This window comes from Dendrobates tinctorius, unplaced genomic scaffold (genome assembly GCF_039654945.1).
Source record: "Dendrobates tinctorius isolate UK_male_01 unplaced genomic scaffold, ASM3965494v1 ptg000490l, whole genome shotgun sequence".
NCBI lineage: Eukaryota > Metazoa > Chordata > Amphibia > Anura > Dendrobatidae > Dendrobates > Dendrobates tinctorius.
The window spans coordinates 356,778-379,814 of record NW_027362151.1 but is presented as its reverse complement, the minus strand read 5'-3'; the positions used below and the strand labels follow the sequence as shown (position 1 = coordinate 379,814).

At 51.0% G+C, this 23,037-nt stretch overlaps 1 protein-coding gene across 2 annotated transcripts in view; it reads right to left on the bottom strand.

The window, feature by feature from the left end:
* Positions 1 to 10,233: 10,233 nt before the first annotated feature.
* LOC141078018 (fatty acyl-CoA hydrolase precursor, medium chain-like) overlaps positions 10,234 to 23,037 on the bottom strand; it is a 35,853-nt gene continuing 23,049 nt past the window's right edge. Inside the window, exons 12-13 of one of the 2 annotated variants that reach the window (XM_073564810.1) lie at positions 11,195 to 11,267; positions 10,234 to 10,463 (exon numbers count right to left, since the gene is read on the bottom strand). In XM_073564810.1, the coding sequence (XP_073420911.1) occupies positions 10,295 to 10,463; positions 11,195 to 11,267 (242 nt within the window). In that variant the 3' untranslated portion in view covers positions 10,234 to 10,294. The remainder of the gene's footprint in view (positions 10,464 to 11,194; positions 11,268 to 23,037) is intronic. The other variant, XM_073564811.1, reaches the window with a different exon arrangement.

Here is a 23,037-nt window from a genome sequence, read left to right as displayed (position 1 = left end):
AATCAATGTGTGTGCGCATAAAAGCTGAGTGAGTTTCTGGGATCCAGACAGACTCTTGCATCTTTCATCCAGCCACTGAGGTTTCTGGATTGTGAGTCATGGGGAAAGTAAAAGAATTGTCAACGGATCTACGGGAAAAGGTAGTTGAACTGTATAAAACAGGAAAGGGATACAGAAAGATACCATTGAATTGATAATGCCAGTCAGCAGCGTTCGAACTGTGATTAACGAATGGAAAATCAGGGGCTCTGTAAAAACAAAATCACAGTCAGGTAGACCAACAAAAATGTTGTGCACAGCTGCCAGGAAAATTGTTCAGGATGAAAAGAAAAACCCACAAATAACATCAGCTGAAATACTGGACTGTTGTGAGTTCATTTTCCCCTTCACTACTGAGGCCCGAGGAACTCCCTCTTCTGGTAAAGAAAGGTAGTGAGCCTGATTATCAAACACCTGAGTCTGATGATGATGACTGGCTGAGTGGAGTTACTGACTGGATATAAGGCTGCCGACGCCCTTCTGCCCTGCGGGTGATTTCTCTGTGGGATCCTTGTCTTCTGAAAATACCTGAGTGCTGATTTAGTTTTTGAAGCCTAGCTGCTTCAGGGTCTTTTTCATATCAGCTTGTTGGCTTATGTTTTTGATAGGGTTTTGGCAGATTGCAGACAGCAACCTTCCTTTCCTGTTCTGTTTAGCTAGCTTGGGCCCCATCGTTTGCTCAGCCTATCTTTCTATCTGTGTGAGTGTTTTTTCATCTTGCTTCACCGTCATTATATGTTGGGGGCTGCCTTTTACTTTGGGGTCTGCTCTGGGGCAGTTTAGATTTCCTTTTCTGTCTTTAGGCTATTTAGCGCTCCGGCTGTGATCGAAGGGTCTCGGGCATCGTAGGAACCCCCCACGGCTACTGCTAGTTGTGTTGATAGGTTCAGGGGTCTGCAATCTGATAGTTGCCAACTTCTCTGGTTTTCTGGACGTAGCTTCTATTTTTGTGTCTGCCTCCTACGGTGACTCAATCATAACAGAATCACCCGCCATACCGCAGATCCTAGGGTACTCAATAGCAGGAAAGAATTGTAAAAAAAAAAAAAAAAGGGTATATTTTTTCCTCTATATCTCTGAGGCCGTAGGGGGAATTTTTTTTTTTTCTCTCAATGGAGATAAAGCAATTGTCTGATCGTGTGGAGCAGCTCGCTGCGGAAGTGCGGGGAATTTCCGCCTACCTTGCTCATTCACATGCTGCTGAACCAAAGATTCCTACACCTGATGTATTTTTTGGGGATCAGTCTAAATTTTTGAATTTCAAAAATAATTGTAAATTATTTTTTGCCTTGAAGCCTAACTCGTCAGGGAGCTCCGCGCAGCAGGTTAAAATTGTCATCTCTTTGCTGCGTGGCGATCCCCAGGATTGGGCGTTTTCTTTGAAACCAGATGATCCTATTCTGACTAATGTGAACGCATTTTTTCAGGCCTTGGGGTTGTTGTATGACAAACCTAATGCCATTGATCAGGCTGAAAAGACCCTGCTGGCATTGAACCAGGGTCGTGATTCTGCAGAATTGTACTGTCAAAAATTCCGAAAGTGGGCAGTACTTACTACCTGGAATGATAATGCCTTGGCTGCTCTCTTTCGGAAGGGGTTGTCAGAAGCCGTAAAAGATGCTATGGTGGGATTTCCTGTTCCCTCTGGTCTTGACGATTCTATGTCATTAGCCATTCAGGTTGATCGGCGTTTGCGCGAACGCAAAGCTGCACGAGAGGTGTTGCCACCTGTTGAACAAATGTCTGAACCTATGCAATGTGATAGAGTTTTGTCCAGAGAGCAGCGTCAGGAGTTCAGAAGGCGTAATAAGTTGTGTTTTTTCTGTGGAGATGCCTCGCATATTATTTCTGTCTGTCCTAAACGAGAGAAACGCTTTGCACACACGTTTTCTGTTGGTGGTGTTCAACCTAAGTTTCTTCTGATCTGATCCCTGTCCACATTTTCCGCCAAGGCTTTTGTGGATTCGGGAGCAGCCCTAAACCTAATGGACTTGGATTTTGCTAAACGTTGTGGATTTCCGATGACACCTCTGCAGACGCCTATCCCTTTGAGGGGGATTGATGCTACTCCTTTGGCTAAAAATAAACCTCAGTTTTGGACCCAGGTGGTAATGCGGGTCGCCCCAGACCATCAAGAAAATTGCAGATTTTTGGTGTTGCATAATCTGCATGATACTATTGTTCTGGGGTTTCCCTGGTTACAAATTCATAATCCAGTTTTGGATTGGAAATCTGTGTCTGTGGTGAGTTGGGGTTGTCGGTGTGCCTTTAGTGAGGCTCCGGTGTTTTCCACCTCTCCTCAGTCGCATGATGTTCCTGATTATTTGGCGGACTTTTATGATGTATTTAGTGAGAATGAGTCTGCGTCTCTGCCTCCTCATAGGAGTTATGACTGCAATTGAACTGGGCCCGGGGTGTAAATTTCCCAAGGGTCGGCTCTTCAATCTATCTGTACCCGAGCACGAGGCTATGCGATCCTATATTAAGGAGGTGTTGGAGAAGGGTCATATTAGACCATCCTCGTCACCCTTAGGTGCCGGGTTTTTTTTTGTAGCCAAAAAGGATAGATCATTAAGACCTTGTATTGATTATCGTGCCCTCAACAAAATTACTGTTAAATATCAGTATCCGTTACCCCTAATTTCTGATCTATTCTCCAGAGTTAAAGGTGCTTGCTGGTTTACCAAGCTTGACCTCAGGGGGGCGTATAATCTTCGCATTAAGCATGGGGATGAATGGAAGACGGCGTTTAATACTCCGGAGGGACATTTTGAGTACCTGGTGATGCCTTTTGGGCTCACTAATGCCCCTTCTGTCTTCCAGCCCCTTCTGTCTTCCAATCCTTCATGAACAATATTTTCCGAGATTTTGTCAATAAATTTTTGATTATCTATCTGGATGATATTTTGATCTTCTCCAAGGATTGGGATTCTCATGTGGAACATATTCGGACTGTGTTCCGGATCTTGAGGGAGAATTCCCTGTATGTCAAAGGATCTAAATGCCTTTTTGGAGTACAGAGGATTTCTTTTTGGGGATTTATTTTGTCCCCGTCAACTATTGAAATGGACCCGGCCAAGGTACAGGCCATTTACGATTGGGTTCAGCCCACTTCTTTGAAGGCCCTCCAGAAGTTTTTGGGTTTTGATAATTTTTATCGGAAATTTATAGCAAAATTTTCTAGTATTGCCAAGCCATTGACTGATTTGACTAAGAAGGGTGCTGATGTGTTAAATTGGTCTCCGGAGGCTGTTTCTTCCTTTCAGGAGCTGAAGCGAAGATTCACCTCCGCCCCGGTTTTGCGGCAACCTGATGTCTCACTTCCGTTCCAGGTAGAGGTGGATGCTTCTGAGATTGGTGCAGGAGCTGTTTTGTCCCAAAAGGATACTGTAACATCTAAAATGAATCCCTGTGCTTTCTTTTCCCGAAAGTTCTCTCCATCTGAACGTAACTATGATGTGGGGAATAGGGAACTGTTGGCCATGAAATGGGCATTTGAGGAGTGGAGACATTGGTTGGAGGGAGCTAGACATCAAGTCGTGGTCCTCACTGACCACAAGAATTTGATTTACCTAGAGTCGGCTAAGCGCTTGAACCCTAGACAGGCTAGGTGGGCCTTGTTTTTTACACGTTTTGATTTTGTGGTTTCTTTTCTTCCTGGAACTAAGAATGTCAAGGCAGACGCCCTCTCTAGGAGCTTCTTTGCTGATTCTCCTGTGGTGACCAAGCCTGCTACCATCTTAGGCGAGGGGGTAGTTCTTTCTGCCATCTCGCCCGATTTGAGACGTGCTCTGGAAGAGTTCCAGGAGGACAAACCTGAGCGTTGTCCCAGTGGAAAGTTGTATGTTCCTGACCAGTGGAAGAAGAGAGTGATGTCTGAAGTTCATTGCTCTGCTTTGGCTGGTCATCCAGGTATTTTTGGTACTAGAGATCTGGTGAGTCGGTCTTTTTGGTGGCCCGCCTTGTCTCGTGATATCAGGAATTTTGTGCAGTCCTGTGGGACATGCTCCCGGTCTAAATCGTGTTCTCACTCTAGTGGGTTGTTGATGCCTTTGCCTGTCCCCAAGAGGCCTTGGACCCATATTTCAATGGATTTCATCTCTGATATGCCTGTCTCTCAAAGGATGACTGTTATTTGGGTGATTTGTGAAAGGTTCTCTAAGATGGTTCATCTTGTACCACTCCCTAAGTTGCCGTCTTCCTCTGAGTTGGTGCCCCTGTTTTTACAACAGGTGGTTCGCTTTCACGGGATTCCTGAGAACATTGTATCTGACAGAGGAGTCCAGTTTGTGTTTCTGTTCCAAGCTTGGAATTCAATTGTCCTTCTCCTCTGCTTTTCACCCTCAGACCAATGGGCAGACAGAGAGAACAAACCAGACCTTGGAGTCATATTTGAGATGTTTTATTTCTGCTGATCAGGATGATTGGGTTTCATTTTTGCCCTTGGCCGAATTTGCTTTGAATAATAGAGCTAGTTCTGCCACTTTGATGTCACCTTTTTTTTGTAACTTTGGGTTTCATCCTCGATTTTCTTCAGGGCAGGTGGAGCCCTCTGCCTGCCCAGGTGTTGACACTGTGGTGGAGAGAATGCACCAGATCTGGGACCAAGTGGTGGATAAGTTATCTCTCTCCCAGGAAAAGGCCCAGCGGTTTTCCAACCGACATAGGACCATTGGTCCCCAGTTTAAGATTGGTGATATGGTGTGGTTATCATCAAAAAATATTGCTATGAAGGTGGCTTCTCCTAAGTTTAAGCCTAGATTTATTGGACCTTACAAGATTTTGGAGATTATTAATCCGGTCTCTTTTCGTTTGGCTCTTCCTGTCACATTTAAAATCCATAATGTGTTCCATAAGTCCTTGTTGAAGAGGTTTGTTGAACCTGTTGTTCCGGGGGTGGTACCTCCAGACCCTGTATTGGTTGAAGGTAACATGGAATATGAGGTAGAGAAAGTACTGGATTCCTGTCTGGCTAGATGGAGACTCCAGTATTTGGTTAAGTGGAAGGGTTATGGTCAGGAGGATAATTCCTGAGTCTCTGCCTCTGATATTCATGCCAAAAGATTGGTACGTGCCTTTCATCGGGCTCACCCTGATCGCCCTGGTGGCGTGGTTGAGGGTTCGGTGACCCCTCCTCAAGGGGGAGGTACTGTTGTGAGTTCATTTTCCCCTTCACTACTGAGGCCTGAGGAACTCCCTCTTCTGGTAAAGAAAGGTAGTGAGCCTGATTATCAAACACCTGAGTCTGATGATGATGACTGGCTGAGTGGAGTTACTGACTGGATATAAGGCTGCCGACGCCCTTCTGCCCTGCGGGTGATTTCTCTGTGGGATCCTTGGAGACCAGTCTGAATTCCTGCTCTTCTAAAGCTAAGTTTTCTGCTCGGCCTTTTGCATTTGTGCTTAGACTTTGTTTTGCTTTGTTTTTCTGGATTTCTGCCATTCCCTGCTGGGGTGTACTGAATTCCTTTAGCGCTGTCTTCTGAAAATACCTGAGTGCTGATTTAGTTTTTGAAGCCTAGCTGCTTCAGGGTCTTTTTCATATCAGCTTGTTGGCTTATGTCTTTGATAGGGTTTTGGCAGATTGCAGACAGCAACCTTCCTTTCCTGTTCTGTTTAGCTAGCTTGGGCCCCATCGTTTGCTCAGCCTATCTTTCTATCTGTGTGAGTGTTTTTTCATCTTGCTTCACCGACATTATATGTTGGGGGCTGCCTTTTACTTTGGGGTCTGCTCTGGGGCAGTTTAGATTTCCTTTTCTGTCTTTAGGCTATTTAGCGCTCCGGCTGTGATCGAGGGGTCTAGGGCATCGTAGGAACCCCCCACGGCTACTGCTAGTTGTGTTGATAGGTTCAGGGGTCTGCAATCTGATAGTTGCCAACTTCTCTGGTTTTCTGGACGTAGCTTCTATTTTTGTGTCTGCCTCCTACGGTGACTCAATCATAACACTGGACTCTCTGAAAACTGTCAGGAACACCGCACTGAACTTGCTCACTGAGCCAGTGCGTGTGTCCTGAGTAAAGCGAACTGTGCTCAAAGATACCTGTGGAGCGGGCAGCAGCCGACTAGATGCGTACTTCAGAACAGCAGGACCTGAAGCACCTTGACTGTTGGGGGCGGGGCCTAAACTCCAGAGAGCCATTAGCTGCAAGAGAACTCCTAGCAGGGTAACTGCGAGACAAAGTTACCAAGGGGCATAGACAGGGAGGATAGTCAGGACGTAGCCAATGAGTCACACACAGAGATAGCTGCAAGGTACAAGAGGGGCGAGCAGAGAGTAGTCAGATCACAGGCAATGAGTCATACACAGAGAGGGTAGCACAGTACAGAATCAACAGGCAAACTCACAACAGAGAACAGAACCGGGTCAGAACCATATAAACAAGCTATAGCAACGAACAGGCACACAGGGGTCAGCACACTCGGCCAAAGGCAAAAGTATAACTGACAGGGATTGGAGCTTCCCAGGGGTTTAAGACGCTCTCCCAGAACCAAAGAGAGGCCACAATCATTAATCCCAGGTGTGCAGGTCAAAACCTACACTGAGCTCCAGACATTAACCCCTGACGTGCAGCTCAAAAACCTGCACTGGGATCATGACAAAAACTAGCGGTGTGGCTGTTTCAAGATGCACAATAAGGAGGCACTTGAAGAAAATTGGGCTGCATGGTCGAGTCGCCAGAAGAAAGCCATTACTGCGCAAATGCCACATAGTATCTCTCCTACAATATGCAAAACAAAACAGAGACAAGCCTCAAAACTTCTGGAACAAAGTAATTTGGAGTGCCGAGACCAAAATTTAACTTTTTGGCCACAACCATAAACATATTTGGAGAGAGGTCAACAAGGCCTATGATGAAAGGAACACCATTCCTACTGTGAAGCATGGAGGTGGATCGCTGATGTTTTGGGGATGTGTGAGCTATAAAGTCACAGGAAACTTGGTCAAAGTTGAATGAAAGATGAATGCAGCACGTTATCAGCAAATACTGGAGGCAAATTTGCAATCATCAGCCCGGAAGCTACGCATGGGACGTACTTGGACGTTCCAACATGACAACTGTCATTGGCTACAGCAGAACAAAGTGAAGGTTCTGGAGTGGCCATCTCAGACTCCTGACCTCAATATCATTGAGCCACTATGGGGAGATCTCAAGCGCGCAGTTCATGCTAGACAGCCCAGGAATTTACAGGAAGTGGAGGCTTTTTGCAAAGAAGAGTGGGCAGCTTTACGACCTGAGAAAATAAAGAACCTCATCCACAACTACCACAAAAGACTTCAAGCTGTCATTGATGTTAGAGGGGGCAATACTCGGTATTAAAAAATGGGGTATGTGAACTTTTGATCAGGGTCATTTGGATGTTTTGGGTTGTCATGATGATTTAAAAAGAGAAAACACAGTAGTCTGACAATAAATGTATTCTCCCAACCACTAACCATGAGTGGAGGAAAAGGTTTAGTGTTAATCATATTCTCTGAAAAAAGGCCAAGAAAGCAAAAATTCTGCCAGGGTGTGTAAACTTTTGAGCACAAATGTATATCCCCCATTCTGGTATATATGTCTCCCATCCTGGTATAATGCCCCCCGTCCTGGTATAATGCCCCCTGTCTTGGTATATATGTCCCCCATCCTGGTATAATGCCCCCCATCCTGGTATAATGCCCCCCATCCTGGTATTACGTCCCCCTTCCTGGTATAATGCCCCCATCCTGGTATAATGCCCCCTGTCTTGGTATATACTGTATGTCCCCCATCCTGGTGTAATGCCCTCCATCCTGGTATAATGCCCCCCATCCTGGTATAATGCCCCCTGTCTTGGTATATATGTCCCCCATCCTGGTGTAATGCCCTCCATCCTGGAATAATGCCCCCTGTCTTGGTATATATGTCCCCCATCCTGGTATAATGCCCTCCATCCTGGTATAATGCCCTCCATCCTGGTATAATGCCCCCCATCCTGGTATAATGCCCCCTGTCTTGGTATATATGTCCCCCATCCTGGTGTAATGCCCTCCATCCTGGAATAATGCCCCCTGTCTTGGTATATATGTCCCCCATCCTGGTATAATGCCCTCCATCCTGGTATAATGCCCTCCATCCTGGTATAATGCCCTCCATCCTGGTATAATGCCCCCCATCCTGGTGTAATGCCCTCCATCCTGGTATAATGCCCCCTGTCTTGGTATATATGTCCCCCATCCTGGTGTAATGCCCCCCATCCTGGTATAATGCCCCCCATCCTGGTATAATGCCCCCTGTCTTGGTATATATTTCCCCCATCCTGGTGTAATGCCCTCTACCCTGGTATAACATCCCCCTTCCTGGTATATGCTGTGTGATGGTGTGATATGTTATGTGGATGTCATTTTTTTGTATATTCCTATTTTTTACAATTCCAGTTATTTTCATAGTGCTTTTCTTATTACATTGTAAGTCTACAGCCTCACTGTATCTGTCTCTTGATGACCCCCTGTAGTGCATTAATCCCTAAGGCCGCTTTCACACTTCCGTTTTTGACAATCAGTCAAGACCCGCCAATTTTGAAAAAAAACGGATCCGACATTTTTCTTTGAGGATCCGTTTTCTTCCCCATTGACTTTCATTATTGGCGGATCCTGACTGATTGCCGTCCGTTGCATCCGTTTTTTTGAGGATCCGCCACTATGTTAGTGTCCGTCAACATCCTCAAAGATTTCCAAACGGAGCTTGCAACGTTTTTTTTGCCGGCGGATCCTCCAGACACTGAATTAACCCCAAAATCTGTCTGGGTGCCGGACAAAAAAAATTATCTCTCTCTCTTTCTCTCTCTCTTTCTCTCTCTCTCTTTCTCTCTCTCTCTCCCTCTCTCTCTCTCCCTCTCTCTCTCTCTCTCTCTCTCTCTCAGCGGTTCCTTTAAATTTCCTCATTTTCAGGATCCGTCTACAAATGGATCCTGTGCCATCCGTTCACATCAGTTGAGAACGGATCCGCTTGTCTGACTTTTTGGCAGATTGTAACTGATGCAAATAACTGAAGTGTGAAAGAGGCCTAAGGCCTTTTGTTCTCCTCTGGGAGGCAACTTGTTGCACTACCCCTGGACAAGGAAGGGGGTGGGGGGGAAGAACGGCAGCTGGACAGGTCAGTTCCGGTATAGACATGATGGTGAAAAGGCTGCATTTCATAGAGAAGGATCCATTTTTATCCTCTGGTGCCAGAGTTGTGGAATCTCGTTTCCCTGGACATTTTATCCTGATACTGGACTGCATTCTTATTCTGGACTATCTTATCCTTTGTGTGGTGGACTGAATATGGACCTTTTCGTATTTTTGCCTGAATAAAGGTCTTGGAATTGTTCACTCTTCGCTTGCTCTGTTGATTGTGTGATACCAGAGAAGGACCCCGTGACATGCTATATATCCTCCATCCTGGCATATATGTCCCCCATCCTGGTATAATGCCCCCCATCCTGGTATAATGCCCCCTGTCTTGGTATATATGTCCCCCATCCTGGTATAATGCCCCCCATCCTGGTATAACATCCCCCTTCCTGGTATATGCTGTATATCCTCCATCCTGGCATATATGTCCCCCATCCTGGTATAACGCCCCCATCCTGGTATAATGCCCCCCATCCTGGTATAATGCCCCCTGTCTTGGTATATATGTCCCCCATCCTGGTATAATGCCCTCCATCCTGGTATAACATCCCCCTTCCTGGTATATGCTGTATTGCCTCCATCCTGGCATATATGTCCCCATCCTGGTATAACGCCCCTCATCCTGGTAGAACGCCCCCATCCTGGTATAATGCCTCCATCCAGGGCCCCTTGTTTTCCTCCAGTGATTCTGCTCACCTTGCCCCGCTCCCACACTGTGCGGCGTCCTCTTCTGTGGTCAGCCCATGATCCAGCAGATGACTTCATCGCCATGTGCCGGGCATCACTGGCAATCTGACATCAGCCTCTGATTGGCCGGCGGTGTGTATTGCAGTGCAGGGAGCCAGCAGGTCTCTGTGCCACATTTCACCTACATGTGTGTCCGGAGATGGACATCCAGGTAACATTGGCATTGGCGGGCTCCTCCCGCACGGGCCAGGTTGCCGTCGCACCCTATATGAGGGCCCCCGGTCACAGCCAGAGGTTCGTCCTCGCCCTTCTCTGCAGAGGTCATGGGATTATTTTCCTCCAGTTATGAAAATCATCAGGAGCTGAAAAATCAGGAGAAATCCACTTTATTGGCCAGTATGACTCCGAGCTGGGGGGCCGACACTGAGCGCTCAGCCGTCCGCGGACAGAGACCACACTTTCTGCCGGAGAGTCTTCGTCCAGAATTCATACTTCTCTGCTTTGAGCCTGTGAGCGGCGCGGGGGTTCACATTAATCTGGAGGTAGCCCTCCTCCTGGTCGTATCGCGGCCAGTGCACCAGGCCCGGCCCGTTGGGGTCTCTGCAGAAGATGAGAAATGGCGCAAGTCACCAACCGTCTTCTAAACCGCGGGCTCCAGTCACTGAGCCAAGATCTCTGCTGGAGAACAGAAATGTTACTACAGAGAGGCTAAACCCCTCCTGAGCTGTCACCACACAGCTGAGGGTCTGGTACAGTGCGTCACTCTAGAGACCCTTCTGTGCTATGAACACACTGCCCTCCACAATGTGGCAGCATATTGCGTCACTTTAGAGAGTCTGGAGCCGGTAGAGGACGGGGGGGTCGGCTCCGGCATCAGGGTCTCGGTAGAATTCTGCCGAAACTGTTTGACATGTTACAATATGTTGGCGCAACTTGAATTCTTGCCGACAATTTTGTGACTTTTGCGGCTTTCCCTCCAGTCTCGGCAGATCCGAGCATCACTGTGAGGAGCGGCTGAGCACGTCGCCAAACTCAATGTAATGTGCGAAGCTGACAGAAGTGACCGGGGACGTAAACCCGAGTCCCCGACTGCTGAAAGACGCGGTCAGTGTGGTAGGAGCAGCACTGATCGTCAGGAACATGGTGCGTCTCCCACACATACTGCGCCCACACACCTGGCACCGCACCCTGACCTCTCCCTCCAGCCGCAGTGCTCGGTTCCCAGGTTACAGCACTGCAGGGAGCGTCACAGTGGGACAGCAGGAAGGATCATGAGGGGGATCTGCCAGGAATCCACAAAGAAAACGCCACCCGAAACACTGATATCTTACCCATGCCGAGCAAAGGTCGCCCAATACTTCATCACTGATTTACTCAAAGCCTTCTCCTCCTCCGTGTCCGGACCTGAGAAGTCAGAAACAGCAAGAAGTGTGTGGGCCAAAGAGTCACTAACAACCAGCAGAATAGTGAGCGCAGCTCTGGGGTATAATACAGGAGGTAACTCGGGATCAGTAATGTAATGTATGTACACAGTGACTGCACCAGCAGAATAGTGAGTGCAGCTCTGGAGTATAATACAGGATGTAACTGTCATGATTCAATACAGAGTTTGTTTTCTGCTGTCTTCTCTTTGGACTGGTCATGCGGGGGTTATTCCCCTCTGCCTCGATCTGGGGCTGGCTGGGCTATTTCAGTCCTCTGCAGCCTGCGGGCCAGTGTCAGCTATACTGCAAGCTTCCAAGCTAGTGCCTCTGACCTGTATTCCTTTAGTGTTCCTTCTGCCCCTGATTACCTGGACTTGTGTATGACCCGGCTTGATCTCTGGACTCTGCTTCTGGTTCTTCCTTTTCTGATACCACGCTTTCCGACTGGCTTTTGACCCTCTGGCTTGCACCCTGACAACGGCTGACGTCTTACGTTTCTGATACCACGTTTCTGGTAGGTCCAGACTTCTCGTTCGTCCCTGACTACGCACTTGCTGTCTCCCTTGGTACTTCTGCTCCTGACAGTTGCTGACTTCGGCTAGCCTGACCACTCTTTCATTACCTGTGACACCTGTGCTGTTGATCTTACTGCGGTGTGTGTGTGTGTGCGCGCGCAACTTCTCTTCCCTCACCATCACCCCCTGGTGGAGGTTGCGCTATACTTCACGCCAGCAGCACGTTACATTATAGCTGACCCAACAAATTTAAAGGGGAGTTTGCTTTTTTTTTTTTTTCCTCTGGTCATGGATCCACTTGGTAACTTAGCGGATCAAGTTTCCAGGTTGACACAGAAGATGCGGGGGTTTTCGGCGGAACATCAGGCCCTTGTCACGTCTCTTACAGGAAAAACTGACTGAGACTGTTCAGACTGTGCAGGAAACCACCCATCATGCTGTTAGTCCACCTGGGGATTCAGTTGATGTTGTTGTGCAATCTCCTGAACCTCAGGTTAAGCTTCCCGATACCTTTTCTGGCATAAGAGACACATTTCATACCTTCAGGGAGAGTTGTAAATTATTCTTTTCCTTGAGACCTCGATCGTCTGGGGATGAGACTCAGCGGGTAGGGATTATTATCTCCTTACTTAGGGAGAGTCCCCAATCTTGGGCTTTCTCACTGCCCCCTTCTGCCCCTGAACAGATGTCGGTAGATAGGTACTTTGAGGCCCTAGGACTTATCTATGCTGAACCGGACCGTGTCAGGGTGGCAGAGTTCACTATTATGGGTCTGGTTCGGGGAAAGCGGTCAGCCGAGTGGTACAGCTCCGAGTTCTGTCTATGGTCCACTGAAGTGTCCTGTGGTGACTCCGCGCTGAGAGGTCTGTTCAGGTGTGGACTGGTGGATAATCTGAAGGACGCTCAGGCTCTCCATCCACCTCCCAGCTCATTGGAGGAAGCTATGACTCAGGCTATCCGCATGGATCGGAGGCTGCGTGCGAGAGGTTTCATTGCTCTCTGCTGGTCCAATTGCTTTGCCGCTGTCTAAACCTATGGAAGTGGGGGTCACCTAGAGGAGGAGAAGAGACACTGGCGTGAAGGAAAATTGTGTTTTTTTTTGTGGATATCCCGGACATTGGAAAAAGGACTGCTCCTCCTGTCCATTGACCAACAAGCGGCTGAGTGTGGGTGATTGTCGTGGAGGTCACCCAGGCTCTCAGGTACCTTTTTCTCCATTGTCAAAAATTTTGTTGCAAGTGGAACTTTGTTGTGGGAGTGGCTCCATGTCCACTTCTGACTTCGTGGACTGCGGGTCATCCTTGAACTTTATTAACTCTGACTTGGTGTCCAGGTGTAAGTTAGGGACAGTCAGGCTGGAGACTCCTATCCATGTTGTTGCCATTGACAAAACACCACTGGCTAAGAATGGCATCAAATTTGTCTCTCCTTAAAGTTAGTTCCTTGCACCAGGAACATATTTCATGCTTTGTTATGGACAATCTGCCTGCAGGACTGGTGTTGGGGTTCCCCTGGTTGCAATTACATAATCCTGTAATAAATTGGGACTCTCGGGACATTGTTAAAGGGGGTCCCAATTGTTCTAAGAAATGTCTTGTTTCTGTATCGGTGTCATCCGTCAGTCTGGAGGGTATTCCGGAGTATCTGAAGGACTTTGAGGATGTGTTCTCCGAAAAGGAGGCTGAGGTTCTACCACCACACCGTCCATTCAATTGTGCTGTTTATCTTATTCCCTATGCCAAATTGCCCAAAGCCCGTCTGTACAATCTCTCTGCGCCTGAGCGAGCCGCTATGAAGGAGTATATCTATGATAGCCTCCTTAAGGGCCACATTCGGCCATCTGTCTCTCATGAGGCAGCGGGGTTCTTTTTCGTGAAGAAAAAGGATGGTGTTTACGCCCTTGCCTCGATTTTCGAGAACTTAATAAAATCACTATTAGAAACACTTCTCCCCTTCCACTTTCACCCGACTTGTACAATCAATTGTCGGGGCCCAAGTGGTTCTCTAAGTTGGACCTCAGGGGAGTATACAATCTCATCCATATGCGGGAGGGGGATGAGTGGTAAAACTGCATTTCTCATCTCTGAGGGTCTGTTAGAGAATTTGGTTATGCCCTTTGGCCTGACTAATGCGCCAGCGGTATTTCAAAATTTCATGAATAATGTTTTCTCAGATTTTATTGGGCGTTTCATGGTTATTTATTTGGATGACATTCTTATATATTCTTCTGACAAACAGAGTCACATGGGCCACCTCTGTGCGGTTCTTCAGAGGCTTAGGGAGAACTCACTATTTGCTAAACCAGAGAAATGTTCATTCTTTGCTCAGGAATTGTCCTTCCTACGGGTCATTTTGTCTGCTGAGGGGTTTCGTATGGACCCTAGGAAGGTACAGGCTATTGTGGGTTGGGTGCAGCCCAGAGATCTCAAAGGTCTTCAGCGTTTTCTGCGTTTCGCCAATTTTTATAGAAAATACACTAAGGGGTTTTCCCAGATTGTCAAACCCCTCACGGTTTTAACTCATAAGGGGGCTGATCTTAAAAACTGGTCAGCTCCAGCTGTGGCGGCGTTTTCTTCTTTAAAATACTGTTTCATGACCGCCCCTGTACTGGCTCAACCTGATTTGTCTAAACCATTTATCGTAGAGGTGGACGCCTCGGAGGTGGGAGTGGGGGCTGTGTTGTCCCAGGGGCCCACCACGTTCACTAACTTAAGGCCGTGTGGCTTCTTTTCGAGAAAATTTTCCTCTGCTGAGAGGAATTATGATGTGGGTACCCGTGAGCTATTGGCCATTAAATTGGCATTTGAAGAATGGAGGCATCTTTTGGAGGAGGCTGTCCATCATATCACTGTGACTACGGATCACAAGAACCTGTCATTGTCACGGGGCAGTAGAGGGAAAACAGGAGACGTGGAACCTGGGTGTGACGTCCGTCTGCGAGTCTGGGCTGCAGTAAGACCGCACCCCGAGCAACCCCGATACCCTTTACCCCTATACAGGGATTTGGATTTACAGCAGAGCCCAGGAGGTAGCTGTCTGAATAAGAGCAGCGGACCAGAGCAGGACGGTCGCCAGAAAGGGGTTAAAAAACAGGACCAAAAGCGTAGTCAGGAGTCCAAGTCTAAGCCAGGCGGGCAGCAGAGGTACAAAAACGGCAGACAGTAGCAGAGTCAAATCTAGGCCAAGGTCAGCGTCATAAATCGGGAGGGAGGCAGAGGTACAAAACCGTCATGCAGGAGCAGAGTCAGAAATCCAGGCAAAGGTCAGAATCAAAGATAGCAACTAACAGCTATCCCTCACAGGTTCACAGTCTGATGATGTCATTTGTACCGCCCCCAGGACCAGGCCAGATGGTGATGCACCAACCCTTTCATGACTGACAGAGGAGCGGAGCCTGCGCCCACCAGATGCCTGCGCAGGAGCCCTTTCTCTGTCACCACCACCCACAGGGAAACCACGGCGCCTCCTAGTGGCCGAGGCAGGAACAGCTGTCCCCGAGTCTGACGGCGACGTGACCGCCCGGCGCCTCCCAGTGGTTGAGACCGGAACAGCAGTCCCTGTATCTGACGGCGACGTGACAGTCCGGCGCCTCCCAGTGGCCGAGGTAGGAACAGCAGTCCCTGTATCTGACGGCGACGTGACAGTCCGGCGCCTCCCAGTGGCCGAGGCAGGAACAGCAGTCCCTGTGTCTGACGGCAACGTGACACTGGGCCCCTGAACTGCCCTTCAGGCTAAGGAGGTGCCCTTATTTTCCTTAACTTGGGGGTACACTTGATGGTACTGAGGTCCAAGTCCCCGACCTGTCCCTATCTCCTGTTTAGCCCTGAGCTAAACCCACAACCCCCTCCCCAGGAGATGAGACAGGGAATAAAGTGAACTGCACCCAATAACACACAAGGGAAAAAAAAATAGACACCACGGGGTTAAAGCAACTAAAAACCCAAACTTAACTTTATCTGCTGCCAATGCTCCAAGCACCCGAGAAAGGCACCAGATCAGCATCCAGCAGCAACTCCACTGCTCCAGATAAGCTGAACCCCCTCTCCACCAGGTAGGTCCAGTCTTCACCAAGGTTGGTTAGCAAATGACCAGTATTACCAACAGTGAGCTAAGCACCTGATGACCTTTTATACGAAGGAGGTCACCACCTGCTGGCTAATTAAACATGTAGTAACACAAGCGGCCACTGGGGGGGGGGAACCCATCAGCAGACCAACTACAGTTGTAGTAACATCAGCGGCCACCGGGGGGCAAAAATTAACATTAACCCCCGATGGGCCTGAAAGGAAAAAAGGTTATATCAGAGAATACAGAATCTGACAGATCCAAAAATGGATCGTGACAGTCGTACATCGAGTCCACCAAACATCTGACTCCGAGACAGGCAAGGTGGTCACTTTTTTTTCCCGATTTCAGTTTCTATTACTTTCAGACCAGGGTCCAAGAATGTGAAGGCTGATGATTATCTCGTAGCCTGGATCCAGTTTCACCTCCTGAACCTCCTTCCTCCATTCTTCAGCGCGGAGTGGTGGTGGCTGTGGTGTCCTCGCCATTGGAGCGAGAGATTTGTGAGGCCCAATCTCTTGGTCCTTCGTCAATACCTGATAATAAGCTCTTTGTGCCTGTCCAGTATCGGTTAAGGGTGCTTCCGGAGTTCCATGACTCAGCTCTGAGTGGGCATGCTGGAATCTCAGCCACACGTAATGCCATTACTAGGTTGATTTGGTGGCCGTCGTTGGCTTCTGACGTCAAAGGGTTTGTGTCTTCCTGTGAAACGTGTGCTCGCGCTAAATCCTCTCGTAACCGGCCGGGGAATTGGTGCCATTGCCAATTCCAGATAGACCGTGGACTCATCTGTCCTTGAATTTTATCACCGATTTTCCTCCCTCTAATGACAAAACCGTGATCTGGGTGGTTGTTGATAGGTTCAGTAAACAGGCGCATTTTGTACCTTTGGCAGGCCTCCCCAATGTTGAGACTCTATCTAAACTGTTCATTGAGCATGTGGTCCGATTGCATGGTGTGCCTGTCAGTATGGGGTCTGATAGAGGGGTGCAATTTGTGGCAAAATTCTGGAGGGCTTTTTGTAAAAGGCTGGGTATCAGTCTGACCTTTTCATCGGCCTACCATCCTGAGACCAACGGTCAGACTGAAAGGACTAATCAGTCTTTGGAGCAGATATTGCAGTGTTGCTACGTGCAGACAGGACGCTTGGTACTCTGCGGTACCCATGGCGAAGTTTGCGTTCAATAATAGTGTTAATCAGTCCCCTGGTACTTCCCCGTTCTTCTGCAATTATGGGTTTCACCCTCATTTTGGTGAATTTTCCCGGCTGGATTCGGGGTGTCCAGGGGCTGATTCGGCCTTTTTGCAGTTGGGAAAGATCTGGGGGGAGGTTCAGAGAAACATTGCGGAGGCTCAGAGCAAGTATGTTTTTTTGCAGATAAACGACGTTCTGTGGGGCCGGCCTACCAGGTGGGGGATATGGTATGGGTTATCCACCAAGAATATTAGATTGAGGATTCCTTCTGCCAAGTTGGGTCCCAAGTTTATTGGCCCTTATGAAATTTTAGAGGTGGTTAATCCTGTGGTCTTCCACCTGCGCTTGTCTTTGTCGTTGCGGATCCCCAATGTGTTCCATAAGGCGCTTCTGAAGCCGTCGGTGCCTTCCTCTGGCAAGTCTCCCTCGCCCCCGCAACCTGTTGTGGTGGATTGCCAGATCGAGTATGAGGTGGAACGGGTGGTGGATTCTCGTATGCTCTGCCGTTCACTGCAGTACTTGGTCCATTGGAAAGGTTACAGTCCTGAGAACCGGTTGTGGGTGCCGGTGCGTTCGGTCCATGCAGATCGGTTGGTCCGGGCCTTTCACGCTTGTTGATCAGGGAAGCCTGGGGGTACTGTCATGATCCAGTCCAGAGTTTGTTTGCTGCTGTCTTCTCTTTGGACTGGTCATGCGGGGGTTATTCCGCTCTGCCTCGTTCTGGAGCTGGCTGGGCTATTTCAATCCTCTGCAGTCTGCAGGCCAGTATCAGCTATAGTTCATGCTTCCTGGCTAGTGCCTCTAGTGTTCCTTCTGCCCCTGATTACCAGGACCTGTGTATGACCCGGCTTGATCTCTGGACTCTGCTTCTGTTTTTTCCGTTTCTGATACCACGCTTTCCGACTGGCTTTCTACCCTCTGGCTTGTACCCTGACAACAGCTTACATCTTACGTTTCTGATACCACGTTCCTGGTAGGTCCAGACTTAATAATAATAATATTTATTTTTATATAGCGATAACATATTCTGCAGCGCTTTACAGTTTGCACACATTTTCATCACTGTCCCCGATGGGGCTCACAATCTAAATTCCCTATCAGTATGCCTTCTCGCTCGTCCCTGAATACGCACTTGCTGTCTCCCTTGGTACTTCTGCTCCTGACAGATGCTGACTTTGGCTAGCCTGACCACTCTTTCATTACTTGTGACACCTGTGCTGTTGCTCTGTGTTACTACGCTGTGTGTGTGTGTGTGTGTGTGTGTGTGTCCCTGGTGGAGGTTGTGCTGTAATACACTGCAGCAGCACGTTACTGTAACTAAGGATCGGTAATGTAATGTATGTACACAGTGACTGCACCAGCAGAATAGTGAGTGCAGCTCTGGAGTATAATACAGGATGTAACTCAGGATCAGTAATGTAATGTATGTACACAGTGACTGCACCAGCAGAATAGTGAGTGCAGCTCTGGAGTATAATACAGGATGTAACTCAGGATCAGTAATGTAATGTATGTACACAGTGACTGCACCAGCAGAATAGTGAGTGCAGCTCTGGGGTATAATACAGGATGTAACTCAGGATCAGTAATGTAATGTATGTACACAGTGACTGCACCAGCAGCATACTGAGTGCAGCTCTGGGCACGCCCAGGAAGAGGAGGAGCGTCTGGGCTGAGCTCTGCAGGCTAGGCTTTTGCTAAGCTCCTGGGAAGGGAGGTTTTTTTTTCCTGCAAGGACTTTCCATCTGCCCCCTTCCCAGGAAAGAGGACTCTCCCTGGGACTGAGCGCCGGGGCTGTGCCCCTGGCTCCCACCCTCCGGCAAGCCAGCTGGGGGTGGGGGGCCTCATCCACCACCAGGAGGCCCAAGGCACAGCCAGCTAGTCCCAGGGATGGGGAAAAAGCGGACCCCAGGGGGCCGCAAGGCTCCAGGGTCCAGGACCCCTGAAGTGAAGGCTGTGGCGGGCCCTTCCCCCGGAGGTGCAGCCGGCAGAGGTGAGGCAGGGCCCCCCCCTTAACATCTGGGGCTCCAAGGTTGCGGGAGAGCCAGCTACCACCTACGCCTCCCGCATTCATGCCCACCTCTCCGAGTACGAGGAGGCCGGCAAGCAGCTCAGGAGACTCCGGGGGGAGATGGAGGGAGCCCGGGTCATCAGTAAAAACAGGCTCCCTGCCTCAAAGAGAGCGGAGGTCACCGCCACGGTCAAGCGGCTGAAAGGGGAGATTCGGGCCCTGGAGGACCGGCGAAGTACCATCATGGCCGGCAGCGGCCCCTTCCAGGAAAAGCTTCAAAACGAGGACCGGTTCAGGGCCATGGCCGGTGGGTCTCCTGGGGGGTCAGGAGTCCCCATCCAGGTGGAGGAAAGCGAGGAGGAGGAAGAGCAAGATGGCGCCCACACCACATCCGTGCCACCTCCACCTGAAGACCTGGCGGACACCAGCATGAGTCAGGTAACATGCAGCGGGATAGCCCCCGAGCAGGTGGCCCTCCCGCTGGACTCCAGTAACGCGGAGGAAAGCGGGAGCGAGGGGGAGGATGGAGGGAGCGGGAGTAGTTCTGAGGGGGGCTGCCTCATCCTTAAACAAGTACGGCAGACTGAATCCCCAGCACGGTTTGGCACGCTGTTGTTTGGGTATGAAGTCTGCCCGGAGGATGAGGCAATCGGGAAGAGGAGAAACAGGAGGCGCAGGCGTAAGGCCTCTGAAGGCGTGGAGGAACAACTGGTTTTTGCTCCTCTTCCCGGGGCCCCTCTGTCCCGCTGTGTGGAACCCGCTACCCACCCCGGCTCGGGCCCTGTGGTGGGTCCGCAGCGAGGGAGCGGGGAGAGAGATGACTGTTGTGACCTGACTGTCGCATCTGGTGACAGTTCAGACCAGGGCAGCGACATGGAGGTCGGTGCTGGTTGTGGTGTTGGTGGTGGTGTCCAGGCTCAGCCCTCGGTGGCAGGGGAGGCTGGCCTGGCACCAGGTAAAGTTGGTACAGCCAGGGCCGCACCTCCGGCGGCGAGTGCTGGGGCTTCTGGACCCCCCACGTACGGCTCCGCTAAGTCTGGATCGCTAGTGGGGGTCCAGAAGCCTAGGAAGGGCGAACAGAACATCAAGCAGCAGCTGAGGCGGTGCAAAGTGCTGGTTGCTCCCATGTCGGCGCCTGTGGTGAGAGCGGGGTCTCCGGCACGTCGACCCAAAAAGGGGTCCGTGCAGGGGGCTCCGCCGCCGCTGGGCGACGAGGGGGAGTGGCTGGCCTTGCCTGTCTCAAGTGGTGGGCATGGGGTGGCAGCGGTGGTCCGTGAGGGGGGCGTGGCCTCCCCGAGTGTTGCCCGGCCTGCAAAGGCTGTGGCGTGCGGGGGGGGGCATGTCCTCCTCGGCCGTCATCCCACCCACTGCGTCTGCGTCGCCCGGGGGGGGCATGGCCTCGCAAGGGGTCGCTGCTCTTCCCGTGGTGGCTGTGACTGGCGGGGGGGCGTGGCCTCAGCGATCGCGACTCCGCCCGCTGTGCTCGCGTCACCCGGGGGGGCCGTGGCCTCGCAGGGGGCCGCGGCTCTGCCTGGGGTGGCTGCGACCGGCGGGAGGGCGTGGCCACGGTGGGCCCGCTGCCCTCTGTCCCACCCACCCTTCCAAGTAATGCTGTGCTGCCCCCAAAAGCTGGCGGGGAGTTGTCGGGGTCCCCGGCCCACCTACCTTCATCTGAGGGTGCGGGGACTCTGGCGCTCCCTGGCAAGCCGGCGGCGGGGGTGAAGAAAAGTGCAGAGCAGGGAGCGGTGCCAGTGGCCGTCCCTGCCCAGAGTAATGAAAACTCAGCAAAAGAAAAAAAAATGGAGCTGAAACCAGGAGCTGCTGTTGCTCCTAGGCCCAGCCAGGGCAGAGTGCATGATGTCATCAGCACTGAGGCATTTAAAGGGGCAGCGGCGCTCCTGGACAGGAGCTGGAGTAGCTCCCAGCAAGAGAGCTCAGGGCCCCCAGCAGGCAAAGAGAGGAACTACACTGGTTTGGGAAATGTTAAAAATGTAAAAAATGTAAATAATGTTGCTATGTTCACCAATTGTGCGAGTGAGAGTGAGTACGAAAGCGGAGTGGACATATTTGAGGAGATGTTTGCTGAAGTGAATGGTGATATGAGTGACATGGATGAGGGAGTGAGTGCTACTGTGAATGTGGGTGAGTGTGCTGGAGTGAATGCAAATAATAAAAGAGTGAATGGGAGAGTGAGTGGGAGGACGAATGAGGGTGCTGGCACAAGTGGTGGTAGTGGTGGGAGGGCTGGCCCGTCTGCCCCCCTGGCCGCAAGACCCCAACATAGTTATGCGGGGGCCGCGGCTGGGGGTCGGGGTGGTCCTGGGGGGGTCTCCTCGCCTCCGGGCTCCAGGGACGGCGCTTTGCACCACCGTTTCCTGGAGGCCCTCAAAAAAGGAGAAAGGTCGATAGTGGTAGAGGGGAGGACAGTGGACTTGTCTTTCTGGATAGAGAGACACGGCCTTGCTGCCTTCCAAAACCAAAGGGAGGGAGGGACTGTTTGGTCTCTCCCCACAGCCGGGCAGGGGCCGCAAAGGAGGAATGTGGTCCGTCTTAGGTGGGGGGGCAGTGAAGCTTGTCCACCTAGGAGCAAGGTGGTGGAGCTCCTCCTTAAGATGGGCTTCGGGGCGAATGACATCTTTGCCCTGATACATCCTTCGGCGTCCCGCTTCTTCGACGTCAGCTTTGTGCGGCCAGAGGGGCTTGAGCTCTTCTGGTCTAACTATGAGCTGGTGCGGGAAGAGCCCGGATGGCGAGACTTCGTTGCGCAAGCGGTGTCTCGCCAAAATTCCGTCAAGCGAGTGACCGTGGTCACTTGTAACGAGTCACTTGCCGGCGTGGACATTATGACGTGGCTTTCCCGTTACGGGGAAGTCACCGAGGTCCCCAAAAAGAATAGGGACGAATTCGGCATCTGGTCGGGGGGCTGGACCTTCATGGTTAAACTGAAGGTTTCCGGCGGCACGGTCACCCACATCCCTTCCTCGGCGTTCCTGGGAAGGGACAGGATCCTGGTCTTCTACCAGGGGCAACCGAAGGTCTGCCACAAGTGCGGCGACCCCACTCACTTCAGCGCTAGCTGCAAAGTACAGAAATGTGCCTTGTGTGGTGGGGTAGGTCATCTGGCCGCCTCGTGTAAAGACATTCGGTGTCACTTGTGTGGTGACCTAGGTCACCCTCTCAGCCGCTGCCCTCGCTCCTTTTCTAATGCCGCTGCAGGCCCGGCGGGAGGAGTCCGTGAGGGAGAAACCTCTGGCGGCGCTCCTGCAGCTGTGGCAGGTGGTGGCGGAGGGGAAGGGGCTGAGGGACCGGTGAGGAAGGGCAATGCCAAGGTGAGGGGCCCCGCGTATGTGCGGAGGCAAGAAAAACGCCATGGGGGTGGGGGGCAGGTGAAGTCTCGGGCAACCGGGTCGATGCCTGCTCCTCCCTCCAGGCCCGTGGCAAAAGCCTCTGAGGTCCTGAGGGAGAGTGTGGTGAGAGAGGAGATCAGGAGGATGGAGAGGGAGGATAAAGCGGCTGACTCGGACGGGTCCTCACAGTATGAAAGTGTTGATGAGGAGGTCCAGGAGCAGCCTACAGCAGCGGGTGGCAAAAGTAAACGTGCCAATCGTAACAAATCGGGGGGGAAGAAGGCTGGCAAGCCTTCAAAATCTCCCCCGCCCCCGACCACCAGGGTGCGCACGGAAGGGCCCGCTGACCCCCCTCTGATTGATCTCTCCAACCGGTTCAGCGTCCTCGGAGGCTCGGATGATGGGCCGCAAGACGAGGATGCTGGGCCGGGGGTACCACCGGAGGGTCCTTCGGGGGATGGTGGGGTCCGTCCCTCAGGGGGCAGTGTTCCTCCTGGGGGGGGGACAGACCTGGAACCCGGGGGCGAGGACACCGGGGGGGGTGGGATGGACACAACGGGAGCTTCCCTGAAAAGGAAGGTGTCCGACCCCTCCCCAGGTGGAGGTGATAGCAGTGG